This window comes from Beta vulgaris, chromosome 6, assembly GCF_026745355.1.
Source record: "Beta vulgaris subsp. vulgaris cultivar EL10 chromosome 6, EL10.2, whole genome shotgun sequence".
NCBI lineage: Eukaryota > Viridiplantae > Streptophyta > Magnoliopsida > Caryophyllales > Amaranthaceae > Beta > Beta vulgaris.
In genome coordinates, this window is record NC_079207.1 from 25,139,420 (window position 1) to 25,165,676 (window position 26,257).

At 37.9% G+C, this 26,257-nt stretch overlaps 1 protein-coding gene and 1 long non-coding RNA gene across 2 annotated transcripts; both read right to left on the reverse strand.

Moving 5' to 3' along the window:
• Positions 1 to 963: 963 nt before the first annotated feature.
• On the reverse strand, positions 964 to 3,026 carry LOC104896393 (F-box protein At1g30790). The gene has a single exon (XM_010683140.4). The coding sequence runs from the start codon at positions 2,577 to 2,579 to the stop codon at positions 1,092 to 1,094; it is 1,488 nt and encodes a 495-aa protein (XP_010681442.2). The 5' UTR covers positions 2,580 to 3,026; the 3' UTR covers positions 964 to 1,091.
• Positions 3,027 to 5,918: 2,892 nt separating this feature from the next.
• LOC130591736 (uncharacterized) lies at positions 5,919 to 6,679 on the reverse strand. Its single transcript, XR_008969790.1, has 3 exons — positions 6,627 to 6,679; positions 6,435 to 6,533; positions 5,919 to 6,359 (listed from the first exon to the last, which is right to left on the reverse strand). It is a non-coding gene; the product is annotated as an uncharacterized LOC130591736 (long non-coding RNA).
• Positions 6,680 to 26,257: the final 19,578 nt, after the last annotated feature.

A 26,257-nucleotide genomic window follows, 5' to 3' on the forward strand; every position in this document is an offset into this window, starting at 1 on the left:
GTATGATAAGTATCATCCTATGGAAAAGAAACTTAAAATGATGGACAAGACAATATTGAATCAATGAATGGAACAGTAAATACAAATTAAAAGATACCAAATAAGATATAGAACTCCAAAAGGTTCATGCGAAGAACTAACACAAGAAGACTAAGGGCATGTTCTCTTTGGCATAAAACAACTGAACTAGACTGAACTAAAGTATTGTCCAGAGCCGAACTGAATTGAACTAGGGTCTGTTCCCCCCAACTTATTTTCAGTTCACTTCAATTCAGTTCAACTTTGAAAAATACTTTTAATCTCACATTGTTTTATACAGACTCTAAATAGGCATGTCAATAGGTTTGTTATCACAACATTTTTGCATGCCCATCACATAGAAATTATACTTGATATTTACATGCCCTTTACTCTTGTAACCTGGCACGAAAAGGGGTGATGTGTGGTTATTATATACTCCCTCCATCCTTTATTAGTTTATCCGTTTTGACTTTTCACATTTATCGAAGTAAAACTTTGAGTAATAATATCTCTAATTATGTATTTGTAAAAATTATAAAAATTTGATATTTCGAAACTACATATTGAGACGAATCAAATGATATTCCACATAATTATAATTTTCCTTACATATAAAGAACAAATGGTAGTCAAAGTAATAAAGATGAATAGTATTCTAAGACAAAGTGGTTAAACTAATAAAGAACGGAGGGAATATAACTGTATAAGTGTTGTTAGAAAGTAATGATATCATACAGAAGGGGCGAAAGCTGAACAACCATTGTTGTGCACACAGATGCACTTTCTTTCTTACCTTCTTTCTTTTGTTATGGGAGAAGACTTGTAGAGAAAACTTTAATGTTTTTAAATGTTCCTCTTTTTTTAAAAAAAATTTAACATGATGAGAATATCAATAATTAACATTATGTTTTCAAACTCTTCCACAATAATTTAACACAAAATTGTGGCACTAGATAGAATTTATTGTAGATCAAAAAATGATTACATCTCAATTCAAAACAAAAATCAAGCCGAAAATCTACTTTGTTCATAGTCTAATACCAAGACAAACAAATTCTATTAAATCAATATCACTTCCTCTTATATTTATCTCCACTGTGCTTTTTCCTCTCCTTTTTCACTAATCTCTTGGCAGCAGCTTCAGCATAACTCTTTTTAACCAATTCTTCCTTCTTTTTCTTCTCAAATTCCTCCACATCACCAAACACCAAATCTCCACTTTTCCACTCTTTGCACATCTCAACCACTAAACGAGGCATCAATTTCACCAATTTCACATTAGCCAAATCCACAGCAAAATCCCCTAATCTTATTACCAAATCAAGGGGCACAATACTTTCAACATAATTATAAACACTATAATTTATCTTCTTGTAATCCAAAAAATCGATCCAACCCGGCAATCCAGAAATCTTAATTCCTCTTTCTCGTCCATTGTTCAATGAACGTAGAACAAAATCATGTAACAACACACCAGGAGTTAGTAGCATAGCTCCAGTGTAGTCATTACCAACAAAAGCCGCGAAATTAGTACTCATACCCTTTTTTTTCTTAAGGGCAACATATGATCCTACGTCGATTTTAACCCATGTACAATTTGTATAAACCAATACTTCCAAGGAAAAATCACCATATGTTTTGTAGCACATGATGCCTAATTTCTCACCAATATTGACAAGCTTCGACGATGATGGGACCCCATTAGATGGGGATGAAATCAGGCGAAACTTCTCTTCTTTAATATCAAAAGAAACTATATTTTCTTCCCCCGGTGCTCGCAACCCAACCCAATAAATACAACCATTAACAAAAACACCTTGTGTTCTAAAAGGGTAAGGGTAAGGAAAAGAGGATGCAATTTTTCTCCATGAAAATGAATCTAATTTGAACTCATCAGGTGTTTTAATAGTTAAAACCCTAGACTCTACGTTGTAGAGCCGGTTGTCGTCTCGACAAATTGTTCCATAAACATGCAAAATCTTAAATACATTAGAACAAGAATCATACCCAAAAGAGTAGGAAGAGTAGGGTTTATAAAAGTAAGAATTTTGAGAGGTCTTATTATAATTAGTAGGGCAAAGAGGGAGAGTTCTAAATTTTCTTGTACTAGGGTTACAAACAAATACATTCTTGCCATTGAAGAAACATACTAAGCCCTTAACAGGAGGGAGAAAATAACACTTAGACCTCACTAAGAGCGTGTCATTGTCGTTGTCGTTGTAATTGGCGCTAGGCAAGGTGAGGTGGTGGATAGCACGGCCTCCGAAGACACCGACGGAGTAGAGGTAGTACCTCGAGCCGTCGGAGTTGGAGAAAGAAAGGAGGATCCGAGACCCGCCAAGCCGGGTTTCAGCATTGGAGAAGTGGGTGTGAGCAAAGGAAGGATTGTCAATGATAGATTGCCAGTTTTTGGAGACTGATCTAAACTGTAACAATGTTTTTACAGGAAGGCCTTTGAGGATTTCTGGCTCTACTTCTTTGGGTAGAGATAATGAGAGGGAAGCATTGTTGATGTTGTTAATTAGGGTTTTAGTGGGAGCTTTTCTGGGTTTTCCCATCACTTGGTGAAGTGAAACAATGTTAGAGGTAGGGTTTTATAGGTTTTTAGAAGGGTTGGTAATTGGTATATTGCTTGGGGTCCAAGGATTATAGTAAGATATTTCTATCTTTCCTTAAAAAAAAAATATTCTCTCTAATCTTTTCCTTTTTCTTAGAAACCTTTTCCGTGTTTTCTGTTACTCTTTCTTAACCATAAAATCGATTTTTTTTTTTTTAATCTAAGGGAAGTAACAATCTCTATTATATAAGGGAAGGGATGAGCAATAGTGTCCTCTTTTAAAATGCTTATTTTGCCCCATTTTTTTTCTAAATAATAAAAGGATTGTCAAAATCATAATCGGCACTCACAAAAAAAACTACCAAAAATTAATTTACAACACTCACTTACAAATCACTTAAAAGTAGTGGTGTATTTGTAGTGAAATTGAAATTTAGAAGTTAGACAAGGAAAAAAAATTATTTACTTTTTTATAGTGTTCCATATATATAATGAAACTTTTACATATATTTGGACCTATCTTTTTCTATTATATAATAGCGATTAATTATCAAGGTAAAAAGGTTTATGTAAAATATCATTCAAGAATTAAAGTACAACAAATCTCTATCATATAAGGGAAGGGGGGAGTTATGGTGTCTCCGAATGAAGATACTATTATGTTACCCCCTTCCCATTCTAAATTACAAATTCACTTACAAATCAAAGGGGGCTTCAAACAAAAATACAAAAAATATAATTATAACAATCACTCACAAGTCAATTAAAAAAATTGCATAATTTACGTTATGCAAATCATTAAAATGAGAAAACTTTACAAAAACTTAAAAATTCACTTATAAACTACAACCTATGAAAAAATTGACTTGAAATCAAAGTGTCCACTTTCTTTACAATTTATGAAGTATTGTACTTAATTCAAAAATCAACTAAAAAATATAATATATAAATCAAAAATCATAAATAAATTCAATAAAATTTCTATTTTGTTCATAGAATTTAACTTTGAAAAGTAAAAAAACAACAAAAAAAAAAACAAAATAAAAAGATTGGTGAGAGACTTAAGTGACAGAAACTAAACCAATCAAATTTTGCAACTAAAAACAATTATACTTCGTATGTCTAATGTTCAAATTTTGACTCTTATGCCGAAGAAAATCAAGTTTCTATTTCAAAAAAAATTCAAGCACGCATCGCGTGCAAAAAAATTCTAGTTTAAAACTAATACGAAGCAAACCTTTCCATATATCCCCTCAAAAAAAGAAAAACTTTTTATATACTCCCTCTAGATTTGATTAGTTTTACCCATTTTTTTTGGTACAATTGCCGAGATATTATTTTTTTTATTAGGAAATTAAGTCAGTCCAAGGGCTAACCCCTACAACGCTACTAGCCAGTAGGAAACATCAACACATTGGCTGGTAAGGCATGCATAGCATGCAAAGGAAATACCCCAATATAATGGGGGATAAGGATCGAACTCCTGATTTCAGGGGCCAAGGGGGAGCACTATACCCAATTGAACTAACTCCTATCTTTGTCGAGACATTAATTTGAACATTAATATCTCTACTTTTCAATAAGCAAAAATTACAAAAAGTTGATATTTTGATAATACACATTGAGACGAATCCAACAAGATCTCACGTAACTATAATACAAATTACAAGAGATAGTCAAAGTCGTATATGTCAATAGTGACAAAAGTTAAAACGGATAAACTAATAATAACCGGAGGGAGTGGTTAACTGATTTAAACATTCTCAAACCAATACCTTTTTCTTACCGTGAAAAAAGATTTTCTTTGGTGTTAGCCATGGCCTTATTTATAAATTGGATATACTTCGTCTGTTTTTAAATATTTGTAAAATTTGCATGTTAACCATTTTTATCTACCAATATTTTCTCAAATATATAAGAAAATATATAGTCAAATATTGTCTTATTTGATTTGTTTTAATTCATATTTTTATCATAACAATATTTTATAATTTTTTACTTAGGGTCTGTTCTCTTCGGCATAAAACAGCTGAACTGAACTGAACTAAACTGAATTATTGAACTGAATTGAACTGAACTGAACTGAATTGAACTGAACTGAAATGAATAGTGATATGTGCGAGTAAAAATATTGTCAAGAGCTGAACTGAACTAAACTGGTCTGAACTGAACTGATCTGAACTGAACTGAATTGAACTGAACTGAATTGAATTGAACTGAACTGAACTAAACTGAAAATAAGCTGGGGAGAACAGGCCCTTATGCATAATTAAAGATATAAGGAACTTAGGACTTGTTCTTTCCAACTTATTTTCAATTGAGTTCAGTTGAGTTCAGTTCAATTGAGTTCAGTTCAATTCAATTCAATTCAGTTCAATTCAGTGCAATTCAATTCTAATTCTGTCCAGTTCAATTCAGTTCAGTTTAGTTCAGCTTTGGACAATACTTTTACTCTTACATATCACTATTTATTTCAGTTCAATTCAATTCAGTTCAGTTCACTTCAATTCAGTTCAGCTGTTTTATGCCGAAGAGAACAGACCCTTAGTAGTACATTGAATAATGTGTAGGTAGAAAATGTTGTATCTATTTAAAAATAGGATGAGTATTTTTTTTTCTTATAATTTGGCTGCAAACACAAAAAAAAAAAATTATTATTATTATTTTTTATCAGGAAAGAAAACTAGGAGGTGTCTCTACAATGAAACACCACCTAAAACATCCCGGAGGATGTTACCAGTTACAAATTACAAGGAACCAGAAAGAAAAAAAGGAGCACAAAATAAACAAATGGAAGCTCCGCCACGGCAAAAGAGCCTTCTCCCATGGCTCAACCGAAGACACCTTCTTGAACCGTCTCGGGGGGCAAAACTAACTCCACTGAATTGACATTTGGCACCTTAACCTTCCCATGAAACAAAACCAACTTATTGACAAAATCCGGCTAAGGGAAAGAAATCAGGAATCCCACTAGTAGAATAAAGGCTACTTGCTGCAGTTAAAAAGTGCCCTATTGCTGCGGATTAGGGCGCGCAGCAATTAAGGGCGCAGCAATAGGTAGTAATAATATTGCTGCGGTTTTAAACCGCAGCAATATAAAGAAATATTGTTGCGGTTTTAAAGACCAAACCGCAGCAAAATTAAAAATTGTGGTGAAATAATATGGCCCTGAAAGGTAATATTGCTGCGGTTTCTTGCCCAGAACCGCATCAATATTACCTTTTTTTTAAAAAAAATTTTGTTATATATTTGTGAAGAGGAAGCTATATATGCAACCTTGATGAAGCTATGCAGCAATATGCTAATAAATTTTCTGCATAAATTTCGGCAGCGCTCCGTTTGTAAATTGGATAAACCCATAATAGGGACTTAATTAACCTGTACAACAACCAATAACATCTCCGAATCCACCATCCAAGCAAATCCAAAATCCATCAAACAACCACCATGATCTCCAACATACATCATCCAATATTCAAGCCAACAAACCAACATCATATTCAACCTAACCAACATCATAAATACAATTCCATAATAATCCAACAAAAATATTTAGCGCAATCCAACATATATATATATCATGATAATCCATCACTACAAAGTTGATTGTACAAGTTGCAATAATGTATATGTTCGTCTAAAGTTAGAACAAAAAAAAAAATATTAACATAAACTAACTAACCTACGCAATGCACTCATCAACAAAGTATCTTGCCCACTTATTTTTCACCTCATTGATTTGATCCTCCGTATAAGGATCTTTGGTAAAGGTTTGAGCAACCTGAAAATAATTTACCAAAGTTAGCATCAAATAGTTAAAAATATTAAATATGAATGAATAATTATATAAACTTACTTTGTCCATATCCAACGAACCAAAATATGAAGCGAGTACGTCAAAAATGTACCGCATCACAAAATAACCGCACTCCGTGCCTCCTTGTTGTTGCGGGCCCTTTATCAAAAGTTATAAGAAATGAGAAAAATTACCGCATAATGAGAATAAAGTAAGCTTTAAATTGAATCAAGCAATTCGATCAATACATACCTCAACATATTTCCACAAAAGCTTCTCTCGACGAACTCTGTGGCCGTTCAACCCATATGTCTCTCAAAAGGGTATGCCCATCTTAAAAACACAGGACCACACAGCTTAATCTCCCTTACCAAATGAAGGACTAAGTGAACCATAATGTCAAAAAAAGAAGGTGGAAAATACATCTCAAAGTGACAAAGTGTGATCACCACCTCATTTTGCAAAGCATCCAATCTATCAGGATCAAGTACCTTGTTGCATATGGTATTGAAAAATGAACACAACCTCGTGATAGCAAGTCTGACATATTTTGGAAGAATCCTGCGTATTGCAATCGGCAAAAACACTTGCATCATCACATGACAGTCATGAGATTCAACCCAATTAATTTCAGATCAGTCATGGAACAAGTCTTCTCATGTTAGATGAGTATCCAGTGGGAACCTTAATACCGTATAAACACTCACAGAACAATCGTTTCTCTTTCCTAGACAATGTATAGCAAGCTGGAGGCAAATACGTTGTTGTTCCCTTTCCTTTCTTAGCCTTTTCCTTAACCTTTGGCCATAAATTAGGCCGAATCTTCAATTTCTCCATATCTCTACGAACCTTAAGAATCCTTAGTCTTTCCTGGCATATTCAACAGAGTACCGATAATTGCATCACAAACATTTTTTTCAATATGCATTACGTCGAGACAATGTCTAACTGGTAAGTATTTCCAATAAGGAAGTCTCCAGAATATAGACTCTTTTTTCCAAACAAACCAATCGTCTTCCGAAGGTTTAACCCCCTTACCAAATATTGTTCCCATCCCCTTAACACGATTATAAACTTCTTTTCCAGTTAACGGTATAGGAGCTGACCATTTTCAACAAACCCGTTAAATGGTGCTTTTTTCTTTCGATATGGATGAGAACTATGTAGGAATTGCCTATTAATGATATAGACATGTTTCCCACAATGTGGCAAATGTGTAGCCTCCATGCCATTCTCACAAATGGGACATGCCTTTTTCCCTTTGACCTTATACCCCGATAAATTCCCATAAGCAGGATAATCATTTATAGTACAGAATAGCATAGCACGAAGCCTGAAATCTTCATTAGAATACGCATCAAACACCATACACCTTCGTCCCACATATTTTTGAGATCTTCGATGAGAGGTGCAAGATATATGTCTATATATTTCCCGTCTGCTTAGGCCCAGAAATTAAAAGAGACAACATAATATACTTCCGCTTCATGCACAACCATGGAGGAAGATTGTATATCACTAAAAGAACAGGCCAAGTGCTATGTTGACTACTCAAAGTACCGTAAGGATTCATTCCGTCCGTACACAATGCAAGTCTCAAGTTCCTAGCTTCCTGACCAAAGTTTCTATATCTGGAATCGATAGCTTTCCATTGAGGAGAATCTGCTGGATGCCTAAGCATCCCATCTTTCTTTCTGCGATCAGCATGCCATCTTAGGTTTTGTGCATCTTCTTTTATAGAAAAGAGCCTCTAAACCTTGGACAACTGGAAGATACCACAACACTTTCGCAGAAGGCCCAGTATTGCCCGCCGGGCACGACCCCATCCGGCAATTTGTAGCGGGACTTACCACACCTCGGGCATTCATAAAGGTCCACATACTCATTTCGATACAACATGCAATCATTCGACATGCATCGATGCGCTCATATCCTAAACCCAAAGGACACATTAATTTTTTGGCATAGTAGAGATTTTGGTAACAAATTACCCTCAGGAAACATATCATGTAAAGCTTCTAAGAGTTCTGTGAAGCATACATCAGTCAAATTATGTTTCGCTTTTATGTTGAAAAGAGTTAAAACCCCAATCAATTGAGTGTATTTTGTACACCCTGGATAAAGGGTTTCCCAGCAGCTTCAGACAAACTGTCAAACACTCGTGGCCGCTCATTAAAATGGTCACGAGCCCCTTCCAACATCTCACCTATTCGATCACCAAACTCTTCATCCTCAGTGTCACTATTATCTCCGTTGTCATTTTCATCACCTACTACATCATCACCTTCAATCCTAACATGATCTTCTATCACAACTTCATTCTCAACCCCGACATTCGACATATCAATCTCTAATGAATTACTAGTGCCAACATCAACATTAACCCTATCCTGAGTATATTTTCCCTGCTCACCATGCCATAACCAGATAAAATACTCAACCCTAAATCCAGCGGATAAGATATCCCTTATGGTCCTAATATCAGAAATCATATTCACATTGTAGCAATCAACACATGGACAATAAATCAGCCTCGCAAGTAAGTTGTTGATGTTCTACAACACGTTTACAAAACTCATTCACACTTCTACACGAACTCCAACGTATTCCGCTTTCCATACATCCAACTTCGATCCATTTCTAAAAACCCCAACACATACATATATAACAAATTATTATCAATTTAAAATTCACATAACTCCAACACATACAACAAACTATATTAATGCATGCTTCCATTGGGTCCTTATCACTCCAACCTAACCCATCCTTTAACGTCCAATCCCACTACTGAATGCATGTATCATCTTTGATTCTAATTAAAATTCGGCAGCATTTCCCTTCAGTTCTCCAATACACGATAAAGATAATTGTTTATCTTATATGTACCCAGAGAACAAATTAGGGAAATGACTAACCGTATTTCACTTAGAATCAAAGAATCAACACACATTCACACCTAAGTGAGATGTGACGTTTAAGAACAGTCCCAAAACGGGGACTATTCAAGACTTACTCCTAATGATTAAGTCTTGAACGGGTATCTAGGCAATATTCTGTACATAAAACAATCGTTCAAGCGATTCCAAATATTACCAAACAATAATGCATTCAAGCGATTTCAAGTTATCATCAAACAACAAGTACCAAACCATTCTTAGATTTCCCTTCCCCTCCCTTTGGTAAGTCTATCAATATAAAGGCATTGCATTCATATCACTTTAAACACAGAATTACAAAAACATCACAATAACTTACATAAACAACCCGTATAACATATTAGGGAATACAAAAACTAAAGCAAAATTATGACAAAATCAGTTTTTAATACTCAAATCTTATAACTAAGCATATATATACTTTATACTAATCATTTTAAACTACAATTTAAGCCATAAATTTATTAAAACACTAATTAAGAAAAATTTACAAAAAAACTAACCTAAGATGACAAAATGGCGAGGAAATAGCTTGAATCCACCGGAAATTATGAAGAGAGGTGCCGGAGGAGAAGTGCCGGAGGAGAAGCACCGGAAAAATTGAAGTGGCGCCGGTGAAATAGAAGCGGAGGTCGATTCGTTGGAGCAACGAAGGAGAGAGGCGGCGAGGAATTCGAACTCGCCGAAAACCAAGGAGTGAATCGCCGGAAAACGAAGGGGGGACGCCGGAAAGTTGTCGCGAATTTCGCCGGAAGAACGAGCGTGTCGCCGGAGGAGAGAGAGAGATAGTGTGAGAGACGAGTGAGAGAGTTTGAGAGATTGTGAGAGAGTGTTTTCGACAAAATCCGCCTCCTTTTTTTTTTTGATTGCCAGCGAATATTGCTGCGGATCCCGAACCCGAAACCCGCAGCCCAGCAGCGAACCCTCACCCAATGCCGACGAACGCGAACACCGACCCACCGAGAAACAAACCACGAACGACGGAAAACAGACCATCGCGACTACCGAATCATCGCGAGAAAGAACTGAAAAAGAGGAGCTCCAAAGACTAGACTAAATTGATAAGAGCTAAGCCATAACAATGGTTAGATTTAGGAAGAGATGAAGAGAAGGGAGGCTAGGGTTTCAATTTATAATGAAATTGATTTGGGGCTAGGATTTTTAGGGTTAGCTTTTGGGGGAAACTAAGGGGATTTTCTAGAGAGAAGGCAGAGCCTCTCTCTCTAGAAAACCATTTTTTTATGCTTATGATTTCACAAAAAAAAAGAAAAAAAAAAAACAAAAAAAAGATTATATTTATAAGTGAACTTGTGTTTGTGGTCACAAATTAGACAAATTGTTTCCTTATTATAGGAATAATTGATTCTAATAGTCTCCCCTTTGTCCGATCTTCTTAAAATGGTCCTTGTATATACAAAATTTCGAGTCAAAATAATATAAGACAGGAAATAAAGTAACAAAGAAATTATATTTCAATAAATGTATTGAGTACAAATCTCTGTAAACAGTTTATAATGAAAATAAACTAAGTCCTCTGATTCTATTCCGTAACTTGAGAGTGACACGTGTTGGTGTCGACGTGGAGCTGAATGTAAACTGACCTATTATCAACGTCAACCTGAGTTTGTGTTTGTGGTCACAAATTAGCCCGGCCCGCCCGTATTTTTTTTGGCTTTGCGCGGGCTTTGGGCAAGCCAAAAACAACTTTTTAGTCTATTTTTTGGCCCGGTCCGTTTAGGCCCGCAAAAGCACGTTAATTTAGGCCCGAAATAGCGGGCTTTGGACACAAAAAATTAGGCCCAAATTTAGGCCCGACCCGACCAATGGGCAAAAATGATCACCTCTAGTCATAAGGTACGTTCACAAATACAAACACAATCATACTCCACTTGAGAGCTACCGGTTTACCCACAATTGACTTAGGCATCGGAGGGGAGTTCCTCGGATGAACCCCCAAGGCTAGTTTACGTGTTATCTCTTGCAGGAAATCAAACCGGCTAATATACGAAGGATATACCGGTTCAGATCCTACCATTTATTCCATACCGGAACAATTAGCGCTAGAAGGAGGGGTGAACTATACTTTCGAGTCTAAACCATTTTTTTACCAGCAAAACAACCCTCATGGATCGTAATCAGCATTTTCGGATGCCGAAAACTGACGAAAAAATGTCCCCGTTAAGAAAACACCACCAGGATTCTCAACCCCGATACCGACGACAGGATTGACTCGGCCACCCACTGATAGGGGGAGGAAGACCCCTGAGACCCCTCAAGAGGGTATCTTCCAGACACTCCAACATATGTTCACTCCGGAACAACTCAAGAGTGCAGCGGAAGTTTTTCAGGCCATTGCCAGCCATACCCCACTCACGGTCCACCCACCAAACAACCTCTTAGCAGAGCCTACAGTCCAGTGAGAAAACTGCGCTCACTAGGGACGGGCCGCCAGGGGGAACGAGGCCGGAATGACCAGGATCAGGTGGCCAACTCCAAGACCCCCACGGAAGAGGTTGGGGAGGAGGACGAGGAGGAAGCTCAGGAAACAGAGGTCCAACTGTCTTCCCAACCCAGAAAGGGAAGCGAGTACAGGCGCAGGGCACCGGTTGTAATACCCCATATTTTCAAGTATTTATTTATTAATTAAAATATTTATTTTCTAAAATAAATATTTTAAGCAAAGGGTATTTTAGCAATTTCACTCGTTTTAAATTATTTTGGCGGAAGATGGCGCCAAAATCGAATTTATTAAACTTTTGGTTTTAAATCCTAGTCAAAATTATTCAAAAAACCAAAAAAAAAAAAAAATTTTTTTTAGGCCATTATTTTTGACGGGATTGTGAAGTTAATGGGGGAGTTTTGTTTTCCAAATTTATGATGAAGGTTACAAATCTTGGTTTAATCTCCTAATTTATGGTGAAGGTTACAAACTCTTTAATTTTGAAAATTAAGTACTACCTATTCTACTCCTATAAATACCCCACATCTTTAGTCATCTTTTCCACACAAAAACTTTGGAGAATCCATACTTCAAGGTTCTTCTTTCTCTTCTTATCTATTCTAGTTTTATATTTCTTATTTAAGTTCTAATTTTCTTTGGGTAAAGAAAAAAAATAAGATTTTCCATGTTTCTTACTCAAAAATATTATGCTCATGATAGGTTATTCATGTTTACATTCATGATTAAGTTCATGTGATAAGTTACTTATTAGATTTTTATTATTGGTTTGTTAGAAGATCGTTCAAGATTAAGACTAAGTGGAGATACTAGTATACTTTTTGTGCAAGATCAAGGTACGTTATGTAGCTAGATCTTTTAAAATGTGGTTTATATGATAAAGTTGTTTATTGAATTTATTGGTTGGATTGGTTTAGAAATTTGGTTTAAAATGGTTACAATGTTTTATTATTCACTCTTGAAAGTGAAAAGGAGGAATGATTTTCAATTATTTTATATAGAAGTTTTGTTATCCTTTTTGGAAAATAAAATTATTTTTACAAGGAAAGGTTGATTAGTCTTTATGAACTTTGAATGTTCAAAAAGTTGTTTATGAGGAAAGGAGGTTTATTCATGACTTACAAGTCATATTATTATTATTTCCGCTTGATTAATATCAAGAGATTCAAAGTCCACTTGTTGGCAATTATAGTTACCCCTTGATATTAGAGATGGAAATATCCAGTGGACCACCCGCCCACCCGGTCCACCCGCCGTAATGGATGGGTGAAAAACCCGGTTTAAACGGATGGTAGGCGGGTGACGGATTAATGGATGCGGGTGACGGATCGGATTCGGGTGGACATTTTTCATCCATCACCCGACCCATTAACCCGACCCATCACCCGTTTATTTCATAACAAACCATTTTTTCTTTTTCGGCCCAACATAAAGGTCTAACCTAAAGGCCCACTGCCTAACCTAATTTTCGTAAGGTGTAACGTGCTCACTTTCATCTCACGTTCTCACTCTCATCTCTACTGTGGCTCTCATTCTCCCTGACTCCCTCATTTTCTCTCAAACTCTCCCTCTCTCTCATTCTCAAGTTGTGGCTCTCATGGCGGCAGTAAGCTACAGTGCCTCTCAGATCTAGGCCGTCGCAAAAAAAAATCGGTGAAGTTGGAGATCAAGGATTTATTGGAAGATGAACATGGCCCTTTTGCAAGAAGCAGAAGCAATCTTCGTCATCTGATCAGGCTAATGGATTTCCTTTTTAATGTTATGTCAATTGATTAAAGTTTCATTTGTTGCTTACTTCATTGAGATTTGAGAATGAAGTTCTGAACCTATTTATGCATGAACTGAAAATTAGGGCTTATATTTTAGTGATTCTGCTGTTTTATTGGAAAAATAATGCAGAGATTTATTTTGTTGTTTGGGGTGGAAGTTAAGTTATTAGTAATTTGGTGATTATTGTTGTTGGTTTATTTGCTTAAATTTACGGATATGAAAACTTTATTAGATTGATATTATGGAGACTTTTTTTTGTGTTAACTGAATTCTTAACCAAATAATTCGTGAGTGTTAACCATGATTATCTAGTCATTAAACGTTATGTTTTATTTTTTAAAAATAAATAGCCTTTTTAAAATATCATCCGATTACCACCTGATCCACCCGTTTCACCCACGGGTGATGGATGGATGGATTAGGGTGGATGTTTAGGCGGGTGATGGATGGATCGGGTAGGGTGAATGGAAGCGGGTGATGGATGCGAGTGATGGTCCACCCACCCCGAATCCGATCCATTTCCATCCCTACTTGATATAGCTCCGTGATGGGATGACTAGCTTGGGGGGTGTGCACGCTTAGCAAAATAGAAGGGGAGATAAGAAGAGGAATTGTTTTCAGGATTATTTTTAATCCAAGTTGTTTGGAAAGAATTTATTCTTAAAAAGGTTATTCTCGAATTACTATTCAAGTGTTTGGAAAGTGTTTGTTTTTAAAAGATTGTTCTTGAATTATTATTCAAGTGTTTGGCAAGAGTTTGTTCTTAAAATGTTATTCTTGAATTATTATTAATTGTTTGAAAGTAGTTTATTCTTAAAGTATTATTCTTGAATTATTGGTTATGGAGTTTTCGAAATGAAAAATTATGTCGAACTAACAAATGTGTTACTTATCTAGTACATTTCGTACTCAGTTTTATACTAACGCGTATTTTCTTTTTCCTATTTGGCTTTGCCCTGTTTACCTTTTTGGTAAGCAGATTTGCAGGTGAATTTTGGATGTGCATGGGAGCATACTAGGAAGGTGGTCTTCACCTAGATTAGAGTGTTTCATATATTTTGAGTATTGAGACAATATTTACTTTTATTAATAAAGAAGTATTATTGTTTTTCGTTAAAGTCTTTCGCTGTAAGTTATTTTGGTTAGTTAGTAGTTGGTTGCCGAAAGCGTGTTAGTCACGTGGCGGTAATACTCCTAAATTACTCAAATATTATTTATTAAATTATTTATTTAAAAGTGAGTAATTTGGGGGTGTTACAAAGTGGTATCAGTTTTTCAGGTCTTGAAAAGATAAAAGTTGAACATTAAAATTGATGGGTAGGCATAAGATGGGCATATAGAGTTTCGCATTTGCATTCTAAATTTTTTTTGTTAAGTTTAGTTATTTTATTTTTGACGACTTGTATAGATGCATCTTGCTAGTGCCACAAAAAGGTATATACATATTTATATTTATAATTTTATTTGAAAAGATGAAGGGTGTAGATATGTTGGGGTGACAAGCTCTGTCTAGGATTAGGAAGGCTCTCCCCGACGCTGTGGGTAACTTCCTTACCTGGGAGCTATAATCACCTTGGCTATTCTATATCTTGAAATCAAGTACACTTAAAAAAAAATTATGATTTTTTTTAAAATAAATATTTAAGCCAAAGTGGTGCATCTAGTACAAATCTTGAACTATATTTAGTTTCATATATTAGTATTACTCTTATGATATTCTTGTAATATCTCAATTCTTTTTACTTTTATATGATTGTTCTTGGAAGTAGAGGAAAAAATTTATGTTATTCCCTATGTATGGGATAAACAAGGAGGTCATGCTGCATTGGCCAGCAAATAGTAGTATTATGTGTATTATATTTCTTTTAATGAGTAATTTTGTTAACAGTTGATTAACCATATGAGGGACATGTATTACTCTGAAGAACTTCTTTTGGAAGGAAGAAAAATGATCCTCGATTTTATAGATGATATTGTTGAGGCTAGTGGTATTAATGCATTTGACTGGGAGCCATGGGTTAGTGAGGAACCCTACCAAATTCTTGTTAGCCTTAATTCACCTTCCTCAGACACCCAAATACCGAATCCTCCATGATAAGCAAGCTAATGTAGTCCTACCAACTGGGGATTGGAACAAAGATAATCATGAGTTCCAGGGAGTTTGGTTAGCCACTATTCTTCATTTTGGCACCGAGTTAATGTATATAGAAATAGATGGAGCCCAAAGGGGTGGGGATGCCATTGATATTGACCTACCTAGCCAGTATCCACAATTTCTTCAGTTGATAGCATGGGATATGAAGGTTCATCTGAGCCTGATATCCCTGATTATACCCCTCGAGAATACCCAGGCCAATATGATTATATGGCTATTGACGAGTTGGAGAATGTTATGAGGGGGCTACCCAGAGTTTGAAGTCTCCAGTAACCAGAGGAATATATAGTTTTGTTTCGGCCATGAAACGGCCTAGTTGTCTTAAGAATATTTTGATACACTCAAATGTTCTAGTAGTTGTTATGAATAAGGCCTCATATTTGGCCGTGATGTACGAAATATGTGATTGCTATATTTTGAACTAGTTATATGACATGGTTATTTATTGAATTGTTTGGTAGATAGACATATTCTCTGAATGTTTATATATGTATATTTACTCAAACACTTTTACTCCTAGCAGAATGGCAGAAAGAAGGAGAAGGAGTATGGGTTCTATGGTTAGAAGGCTAGCAAAGATCACTGAAAACATCACTCAAGTGATAGCTAATCAAGAAACCAAGCAGAGTGAGACTGATAGTTTTGGTGAGGTCTTTAAGAGGGTAGCAGCTGTCAAACCTCCGACTTACCATGGGAAAGAGGACCCAGCTAGCTTAGAAAACTGGATCCGAGAATTTGATAAGTTTTTGATGCCATAGTGTGCCCTGAAAACCTTAGAGTTAATAATGCTGTTTATTATTTGAGAGATGAGGCAGACCTTGGTGGAAACAACGAAAAGATGATCTTTTAGAGGATCCGAACTTTGGGTGGGACGAGTTTAAAGAAGCCCTGAGGAGTAAGTTTTATCCTGCGTACTTAAGGAAGCAAAAGGCTATGGAGTTCACCAATCTGAGAATGGGACTATGTCTGTTAATGAGTATTATAGCAAATTTTTGGAGTTGATGAGGTTCGACCTGAGATAGTACCATCTGAGACTTTAAAGGCCCAAAGGTTTGAGCAAGGGTTAACCTTAACTCTCCAAAGTAAGCTAGGAGGAGTAACTTTTGAGACTCTTGATGAAATTTATGGTAGAGCTGCTCACTTATATGGGATTAAAGGAAGAGAGATTGAAGGGACTTCCTCTGGGGAAAAGAGGAAGTATAACAACAATGGGAACCAACAAATTGGAGATAAGAAGCCTAAGCCCAATGGTGGATTTAACCAAACTGAGAAAGATAATAGGTACCCTAGTCGGAAGCCTAATGGGAACCAAGGGAATGGGAAGAAAGCTGAGAGAACCTTTTTCTGCAAAAGGTGTGATAAGAACCACTGGAAAAGATTGTCAAGGCAACTTGGTGACATGCCATTATTGTCAGAAATTGGGGCACCGTAATATGAGTGCTTTAGAAAAGCTGGTGGAGAACCTGCAGTTAAACCTGACCCGAGTAGTAAGGCACCTCAGAATGATCAACAGAAGTTAGCTTCTTCCAATGCTGGTGTTAAACCAGGGATGGGAAATCAGTCTAAAGGCAGAGTTTTCGTCATGAACCGCCGTGAGGCTCAGAATGTTTCTGAGGTAGTAGTTGGAACCTTTTTCATTAATTCCTTGTCTGTCAAAGTGTTATTTGATTCAGGAGCATCTCATTCATTTATTTCTAGCACTTTAGTAGACAAGCTCCAGTTAAGCAGTCCAGTGTCTATTTCTTTGGAAATTGCATTGCCATCAGGGGAAATGTTTAATTGTACTAGGTTGCATAGTCAAGTACCTTTAGTGATAGTTGGGGTGAACTTTCCATCCGACTTAGTTGAGTTTGATTTGTCAGACCTCGATGTGGTTTTGGGGATGGATTGGTTGGGAAGATTCAAGGCTCAATTGATTGTGAGGCCCAGAAGGTGTCCTTAGTCGGTCCTAAGAAAGAAAGGGTGACTTATAGGAAGCTTGGGAAGGAGAAGGGAATGAAGATAGTGTCTGCGATGAGAATTCAATCTTATGTGAAGAAGGGGTGTCCGTTATTCTTATGTGGAGTTCAGAGGATTGAAAAGGAAGATGAGAATAGGGAGATCCAGTCGTATCTGAGTTTCCTGATGTGTTTCCTGAAGAGATACCGGGTTGCCACCGGTTAGGGATCTTGAGTTCACCGTAGACTTGATGCCAGGAACCGGACCTATTTCAAAGGCTCCGTATAGAATGGCTCCAGCTGAGATGAAAGAGTTAAAAGTTCAGTTGGAGGAGTTTTGGAAAAAGGGTATATAAGACCTAGTTCTTCTCCTTGGGGTGCACCTGTATTGTTCGTGAAAAAGAAGGATGGTAGTTTGAGGTTGTGCATTGATTATCGGGAGTTGAACAATGTGACGATCAAGAATAAGTATCCGCTTCCGAGAATTGATGATTTATTTGACCAGTTGAAAGGAGCGGGAATTTTCTCGAAGATAGATTTAGGTCAGGTTATCACCAATTGAGGATTGCTGAGGGTGATATTCCTAAGACTGCGTTTAGGACGCGGTATGGTCACTATGAGTTTACAGTGATCGTTTGGTCTACCAATGCACCTGCAGTGTTCATGGATTTGATGCATAGGGTTTTCAGGCCATACTTGGATAAATATGTGGTTGTGTTTATAGATGATATTTTGATATATTCAAAGGATAGGAGTTGTCATGAGCTGCATTTGAGGGAAGTTTTGTCCACCCTAAGAGAGCATAAGTTGTACGCCAAGCTCTCTAAGTGTGAGTTTTGGTTGGATGAGGTTGCATTTTTGGACATGTTATCTCAAAGGAAGGAGTTTCGTGGATCCTACTAAGATTCAAGCGGTGCGCGAATGGCCAACACCGAAGACGGTGTCTGATATAAGGAGTTTCCTTGGGTTAGCTGGTTACTATCGAAGATTTGTAAAGGATTTCTCAAAGATATCGAGACCAATGACTAGCCTGATGAAGAAAGAATGTAAGTTTGTTTGGACTCCAGAGTGTGAGGAAGCTTTTTCGGCGTTGAAGGAAAGGTTGACTACAACACCAGTTTTGGCTCTACCTGATGAAAACCAGCAGTATGATGTTTATAGTGATGTTTCGAAATTTGGGTTAGGGTGTGTATTGATGCAGATCGCTTATGCTTCTAGGCAGTTAAAACCATATGAGGTGAATTATCCAACCCATGATCTCGAATTAGCTGCAATAGTGTTTGCTTTGAAGATATGGCGACACTACTTGTATGGGGCAACGTGTAAGTTGTACACGGATCATAAGAGCTTAAAGTATATTTTCACTCAGAAGGAGTTGAACATGAGGCAGAGGAGGTGGTTGGAGTTGATCAAGGATTATGATCTTGAGATCCAGTATCATGAAGGGAAAGCTAATGTTGTTGCTGATGCATTGAGTCGAAAGTCGAGTCATTCAGTTAATGCAATGGTGCTGCCAAGTCAGTTATGTGTCGAGTTTCAGAAAATGTCATTGGAGGTACTAGAAGAAGGCGGTGTGAAAGAATTATTGGGTTCTTTGTCGATTCAACCCTCAATCTATGATGAGATTAGGGAGGGTCAATCAAAGGATGAAAATTAGAAAAGATTCGAGAGAAGATCCGGATGGTCAGGTGTTCGGATTTCCAAATAGCCGATGATGGAAGTATTCGGTTCAAAGGGAGGTGGTGTATACCAAGTAATAGAGAAGAGTTGAAGCGGAAATTAATGGAAGAAGCTCATAGCTCACCTTATTCAGTACACCCAGGTGGTGATAAGTTGTATAAGGACATGAAGAAAATGTTCTGGTGGCCAAACATGAAGCGAGAGGTAGCAGAGTTCGTGGCTAAGTGTCTCACATGCAAAAGGTCAAGTTTGAGCACAAGAGGCCGCAAGGGAAGGTTCAACCTCTGGATATTCCGAGTTGGAAATGGGATTATATCAATGGATTTTGTGTCTGCATTACCAAAAAATAAGGCTGGAAATGATACAATTTGGTAGTGGTAGATCGTTTAACTAAATCTGCAACTTTCATACCTATGAAGAATACTTGGTCGATGGATCAATTGGCTAAAGCATATGTGAAGTGGGTGGTGAAATATCATGGTGTGCCTAAGGACATTGTTTCCGATCGTGATTCACGTTCTTGTCCAACTTTTGGCAGATTTGCAGAAGGCTTTGGGTACTAATTTGTTATGAGTAAACTTTTCATCCGGCTACAGATGGTCAAACAGAACGAACAATTCAGACTTTAGAAGATATGTTGCGATCTTGTTTATGGAGTACCAGGGTTCGTGGGAAGATTTCCTCGATTTAATATAATTTTTCTACAACAACAGTCATCATGCAAGTATTGGTATGGCTGAGGCTTTGTATGGTCGGAAGTGTAGAAGTCCAGTCTGCTGGAATGATATTAGTGAAACTGTGGTGCTTGGACCGAGTTCCTGAAGAGACGGTGAAGCAGGTGAAAGTGATTCAAAAAGATCAAAGCAGCTCAAGATCGGCAAAGACTTATGTTGATTTGAAGCGAAGGGATGAAGAGTTTCAGGTTGGGGAGAAGGTATTGTTGAAAATATCTCCAATGAAAGGGGTGATGCGATTTGGGAAGAAGGAAAGTTAAGCCCAAAGTATATCGGGCCATATGAGGTGTTAAAGAAGATCGGGAAAGTGGCATATAAGTTGAATTTGCCAAATGATTTAAGTCGAGTCCATGATGTTTTCCATATATCTCAGTTAAGGAAGTATATTCCGGATGTGTCTCATGTGCTGCAACCTGAGACCATTGAATTAGATGATAGTTTGACTTACGAGAAAGACCTGTAAGAATCCTTGATAGTAAAGTTAGATGTGCTCGGACTAAGGATGTAAGATTAGTCAAAATATTATGGTCAAACTATCATCTGAGGAAGCAACATGGGAACGAAGCGGATATGCGCAAGAAATATCCGGCGTTGTTTTTCGAGGTGACATGTCGAGTTACGGGGTCGTAACTCCTTTTAAGGGGGTAGAATGCGATAGAGTTTCGCGCTTTTACTATAGTTATTACTTTTAGCATATTTTTGAGTCATTATATGCATTTTAGACATGAGCATTTGAGTTAGAAACTCAATTTTAAATTTTAATCCATTTTTGGAAAGTGATTATGACTTTTTGTCTTGAGTTTCGAGGTCGAAACTTCTTTTAAGGGGGTAGACTGTAATACCCCATATTTTCAAGTATTTATTTATTAATTAAAATATTTATTTTCTAAAATAAATATTTTAAGCAAAGGGTATTTTAGCAATTTCACTCATTTTAAATTATTTTGGCGGAAGATGGCGCCAAAATTGGATTTGTTAAACTTTTGGTTTTAAATCCTAGTCAAAATTATTCAAAAAACCAAAAAAAAAAAAAAAAATTTTTTTAGGCCATTATTTTTGACGGGATTGTGAAGTAATGGGGGAGTTTTTTTTCCAAATTTATGATGAAGGTTACAAATCTTGGTTTAATTCCTAATTTATGGTGAAGGTTCAAACTCTTTAATTTTGAAAATTAAGTACTACCTATTCTACTCCTATAAATACCCACATCTTTAGCCATCTTTTCCACACAAAAACTTTGGAGAATCCATACTTCAAGGTTCTTCTTTCTCTTCTTATCTATTCTAGTTTTATATTTCTTCAAGTTCTCATTTCTTTTGGGTTAAGAAAAGAAAAGATTTTCCATGTTTCTTACTCAAAAATATTATGCTCATGATAGGTTATTCATGTTTACATTCATGATTAAGTTCAGTGATAAGTTACTTATTAGATTTTTATTATTGGTTTGTTAGGAGATCGTTCAAGATTAAGACTAAGTGGAGATACTAGTATACTTTTTGTGCAAGATCAAGGTACGTTATGTAGCTAGATCTTTTAAAATGTGGTTTATATGATAAAGTTGTTTATTGATTTTATTGGTTGGATTGGTTTAGAAATTTGGTTTAAAATGGTTACAATGTTTTATTATTCACTCTTGAAAGTGAAAAGAAGAATGATTTTATCAATTATTTTATATAGAAGTTTTGTTATCCTTTTTGGAAAATAAAATTATTTTTACAAGGAAAGGTTGATTGGTTTTTATGAACTTTGAATGTTCAAAAAGTTGTTTATGAGGAAAGGAGGTTTATTCATGACTTACAAGTCATATTATTATTATTTCCGCTTGATTAATATCAAGAGATTCAAAGTCCACTTGTTGGCAATTATAGTTACCCCTTGATATAGCTCCGTGATGGGATGACTAGCTTGGGGGGTGTGCACACTTAGCAAAATAGAAGGGGAGATAAGAAGAGGAATTGTTTTCAGGATTATTTTTAATCCAAGTTGTTTGGAAAGATTTATTCTTAAAAAGGTTATTCTTGAATTACTATTCAAGTGTTTGGAAAGAGTTTGTTCTTAAAAGGTTTTCTTGAATTATTATTCAATGTTTAAAGATTTGTTCTTAAAATGTTATTCTTGAATTATTATTAAGTGTTTGAAAATAGTTTATTCTTAAAGTTATTCTTGAATTATTGGTTATGGAGTTTTCGAAATGAAAAATTATGACGAACTAAGAAATGTGTTACTTATCAAGTACATTTCGTACTCAGTTTTATACTAACGCGTATTTTCTTTTTCCTATTTGGCTTTGCCCTGTTTACCTTTTTGGTAAGCAAATTGCAGGTAAATTTTGGATGTGCATGGGAGCATACTAGGAAGGGGATCTTCATCTAGATTAAAGTGTTTCATTTATTTTGAGTATTGAGACAATATTTACTTTTAATAATAAAGAAGTATTATTGTTTTTCGTTAAAGTCTTCCGCTGCAAGTTATTTTGGTTAGTTAGTAGTTGGTTGCCGAAAGCGTGTTAGTCACGTGGCGGTAATACTCCTAAATTACTCAAATATTATTTATTAAATTATTTATTGAAAAGTGAGTAATTTGGGGGTGTTACACCGGTATTGTTGCGAAACTCTCCTTTTTCCACGACCATCCTTCAAGAGCCCATGGAAAAGATCAAGATGCCGACATGTAAGTATGATGGCAAAACTGACCCGGAGGATCACATATTGGCTTGTGAGGGATACATGCTGCTGTACACTAATACCGACTCGTATGGTGTAAAGTGTTCCCCTCTACGCTAATTGGGCTTAGCCAGACCTGGTTCAAGAGTATACCAACGGCAACGGTCTTCGATTTCTGCCAGCTCATATCTATGTTTGTTACGCACTTTGTCAGTAACAAGCGCAGGGAGAAGACTACTGGCGAGCAGATGTTTATCAAGCAAGGGGAATCTGAGAGCTTGAGGGAGTATGTAGGGCGCTACAATGCATAAGCTGTCACCATCCCCAGCCTACAGCAGGAGGTAGCGGTCTTAGCTCTAATGACGGGCCTAAAAGAAGGAACTGCCTTCAGAAGCTACTTAGGCCGCAAAAAGCTGACAAGCCTAACGGAGGTCTTAGGCAAGGCAAATGACTTCATCCGAGGAGAGGAGTTTGACAAGGCCGCAGCTGCTAAAAGGCTGGCAGGAGACGAAAAAGAAAAAGATCGCAAGGAAGACAAGTATCGGAAGGACAAGAAGTCGGAAACTTCCGGTAGGAGGGAGAAAAGTAATACAGTAAAGAAGGGACAGGAAGGGCGACCTGACCGATATCGGAATTACACCCCCTCTAACATTGTCTCGAGCTGAGATATACGAGCTTCACAAGAAAGACGACAAGTGGCAAAGGCCCAGGAAGATGTACTACAAAGGCCGAGATAAGTCAAAGTGGTGTGAGTTCCACAGGGACTATGGTCACATGACAGATGACTGTAAAGGCATGAAGGAAGGGATCGAAGATCTCATACGAAGGGGCTACTTCATCCAGTACTAGGCAAGAATCGACCGAAAGTCTCCTTCCAGGGAGGATGAAAACGGCAGCAGGAAGTCGGTGAAAGACAGGATCACCAAAGCATACATGGTGCCAAAGCTACATGGTGCCAAAGCTAGCCTGAAAGAGGTGAAGCACCAAGTAAATTATCACAACACCGGGAAATGGTCGTCACCCCGGTCCATGCCGTCCGCAGCTTTTACGACAGAGGACGCCAAGGGAATCATCTTCTCTCTTGATAACCCCTTGGTAGTATCTCTGCAAATATCAATAGTAATGGTCCATCGCGTACTGGTGGACGGTGAAAGTTCCGCCAACATCCTTTACAAAGAGACATTCGAAAGGATGGGCCTCGAAACAGCATGTCTGAAGCCAGTCTCATACCCGGCAATCGGGTTTACAGGGGCATCTGTCGTCCCATAAGGGACCATTAAATTAACAGTAAAGCTGGGAGAAGGGTCTCATTCTAGGGACATTATGGTGGAATTCCTCGTTGTCGACGTCCCGACAGCATACAATGCTATCATCGGACGACCCCTGATCCACGATGCGCAAGCAGTAGTCTCCACCTACCATTTGACAATGATTTATACGTCAAACGAAGGTAATCCGGAGAGGCTCAGAGGAAGCCAAGAGTCGGCCAGGGCCTGCTACCTGATGGCTATCAGAAACTCGGACTATAAGCGACCGGCAGAGTCGCCACCATCTGCAAGGAAAAAACGCAGAATAGAAAACAAAGCTAAGCGGGATCTTTCAATGGAAAACTTCGAGGGAAGGCCGACAAATAAGCCGCGACCTAGCCCGGAAGGCGAGACAGAGGAAGTAAGTCTAGAGCTGGAAAGGCCGGAAAGAACGGTGAATTAAGATTGGAATTAGTAGACCTGGCGGCAGAGGTCAAGATCAACCTGATAAGCCTCCTGCGAGATCACGCCGACATCTTTGCCTTCTCTGCAGATGAGATGCCGGTAATTGACCCAGCATTTATGGTCCAATGACTGAATGTTAACGAGGACGTCAGGCCGGTAAAGCAAAAGAAGAGGAATTTCTCTTCAGAAAAAAATGCGGCCATCAAGTAAGAGGTTGATAAGCTGCTAGCGGCAGATTTCATCGAACTCTGTGATTATCCGGAATGGTTGGCTAATGTGGTAATGGTTCGTGGCGGATGTGCGTGGACTTTTTTCAGACCTCAACAGGGCTTGCCCCAAGGACTGCTATCCCTTGCCCAGGATTGACCAGCTAGTAGACTCCACTAGCGGCCATGCGTTGCTAAGATTTATGGATGCCTTCTCCGGATATCATCAGATCAGCTTACTAGAGTCTGATAGAAACAAAGCGGCGTTCATCACAGATGCAGGAGTGTACACCTACAAGGCAATGCCTTTCGGACTCAAGAATGTCGGTGCCACTTATCAAAAGCTGGTAGACAAAATCTTCGAGCATCAGAAAGACCGAAATGTAGAAGTATACGTCGATGACAGCATTGTCAAAAGCCTCACAGAAGAGGCGCATATCATCGATCTGGGGGAAACCTTCGCCACACTCCGGCAGCACTAGATGAAGCTGAACCCAAAGAAGTGTGTGTTCGGAGTCAGGTACGGAAAATTCCTAGGCTTCATGGTGAGCGAGCGGGGTATAGACGCCAACCCCAAAAAAGTTAAATCCATCAATGACCTCCCGGGGTCAAAGAGCATACGAGACATCCAGAAGCTGACAGGAAGGATGACGGCCCTCACGAGGTTCTTTTCCAAGTCGGTCGACAAAGCACTGTCATTCTTCAAAATCCTTAGAGGTAATACGAAGTTCGCATGGGGGGATGAGCAGAGACAGACTTTCGAGAGGGTTAAGGAGCACTTCAAGAAGATACCGACGATAACCCGGCCAGAACTCTGGGACAAGCTACAATAATACGTCTTATTGTCGGAGAAGACGGTAGCAACAATATTACTGGTAAAGAGGAAGGGGCAGCAAAGCCCCATATATTTTATAAGCCATGTCGTGGCCGGAGCAGAACAAAGGTATGAGTTCTTGGAGAAGATGGCATATGACGTACTCATCGCGGCAAGAAAGTTGAGACCATACTTCGACTCACATACCGTCAAGGTCCTCACTAATCAGCCTCTAGAAAAGGCCCTCCACAAACTCGACACGATCGATACACTGCTAAAATAGGAAATAGAACTATCAGAATTCGACATTGAATACCAGCCTCGCACCGCTATTAAAGCCCAAGCATTGGCGGACTTCATCGTCGAAACAACCTACTCATAATCATTAGAGGCAGCCGACATTTGGCAAATAGCAGTTGACGGTTCAGCTGCGCAGAGTGGAGCAGGGGCCGTAGTGGTGATGACATCCACAGAAGGGGAAATATCTGAATATGCCATCCGATTCGGCTTCAAGGCATCCAATAACGAGGCAGAATACGAAACAGCCCTGGCCAGACTAAGTCTGAGCATTGCGGCTGGTGCCAAGAAGATTCTGATGATCACAAACTTCCAACTGATATCAAGTCAGATCGAGGGCACATATGAAGCACGAGAGCCCGTCATGCAAAAATATCTGAGCAAGGTCAAAAGAATGATGACCGGATTACAGAGCTTCGAGGTCAAGTTAGTGCCGAGAACGGAGAACATGGCGGCGGAAGCCCTATCTAAGTTGGCAAGCTCTAGCACCAGCGACAAGAAGCAGAGTGTGATGGTGG

Excerpts from the sequence above, each read along its gene's own strand:
- LOC104896393 (XM_010683140.4), bottom strand. The coding sequence starts at position 2,579 with ATGGGAAAACCCAGAAAAGCTCCCACTAAAACCCTAATTAACAACATC.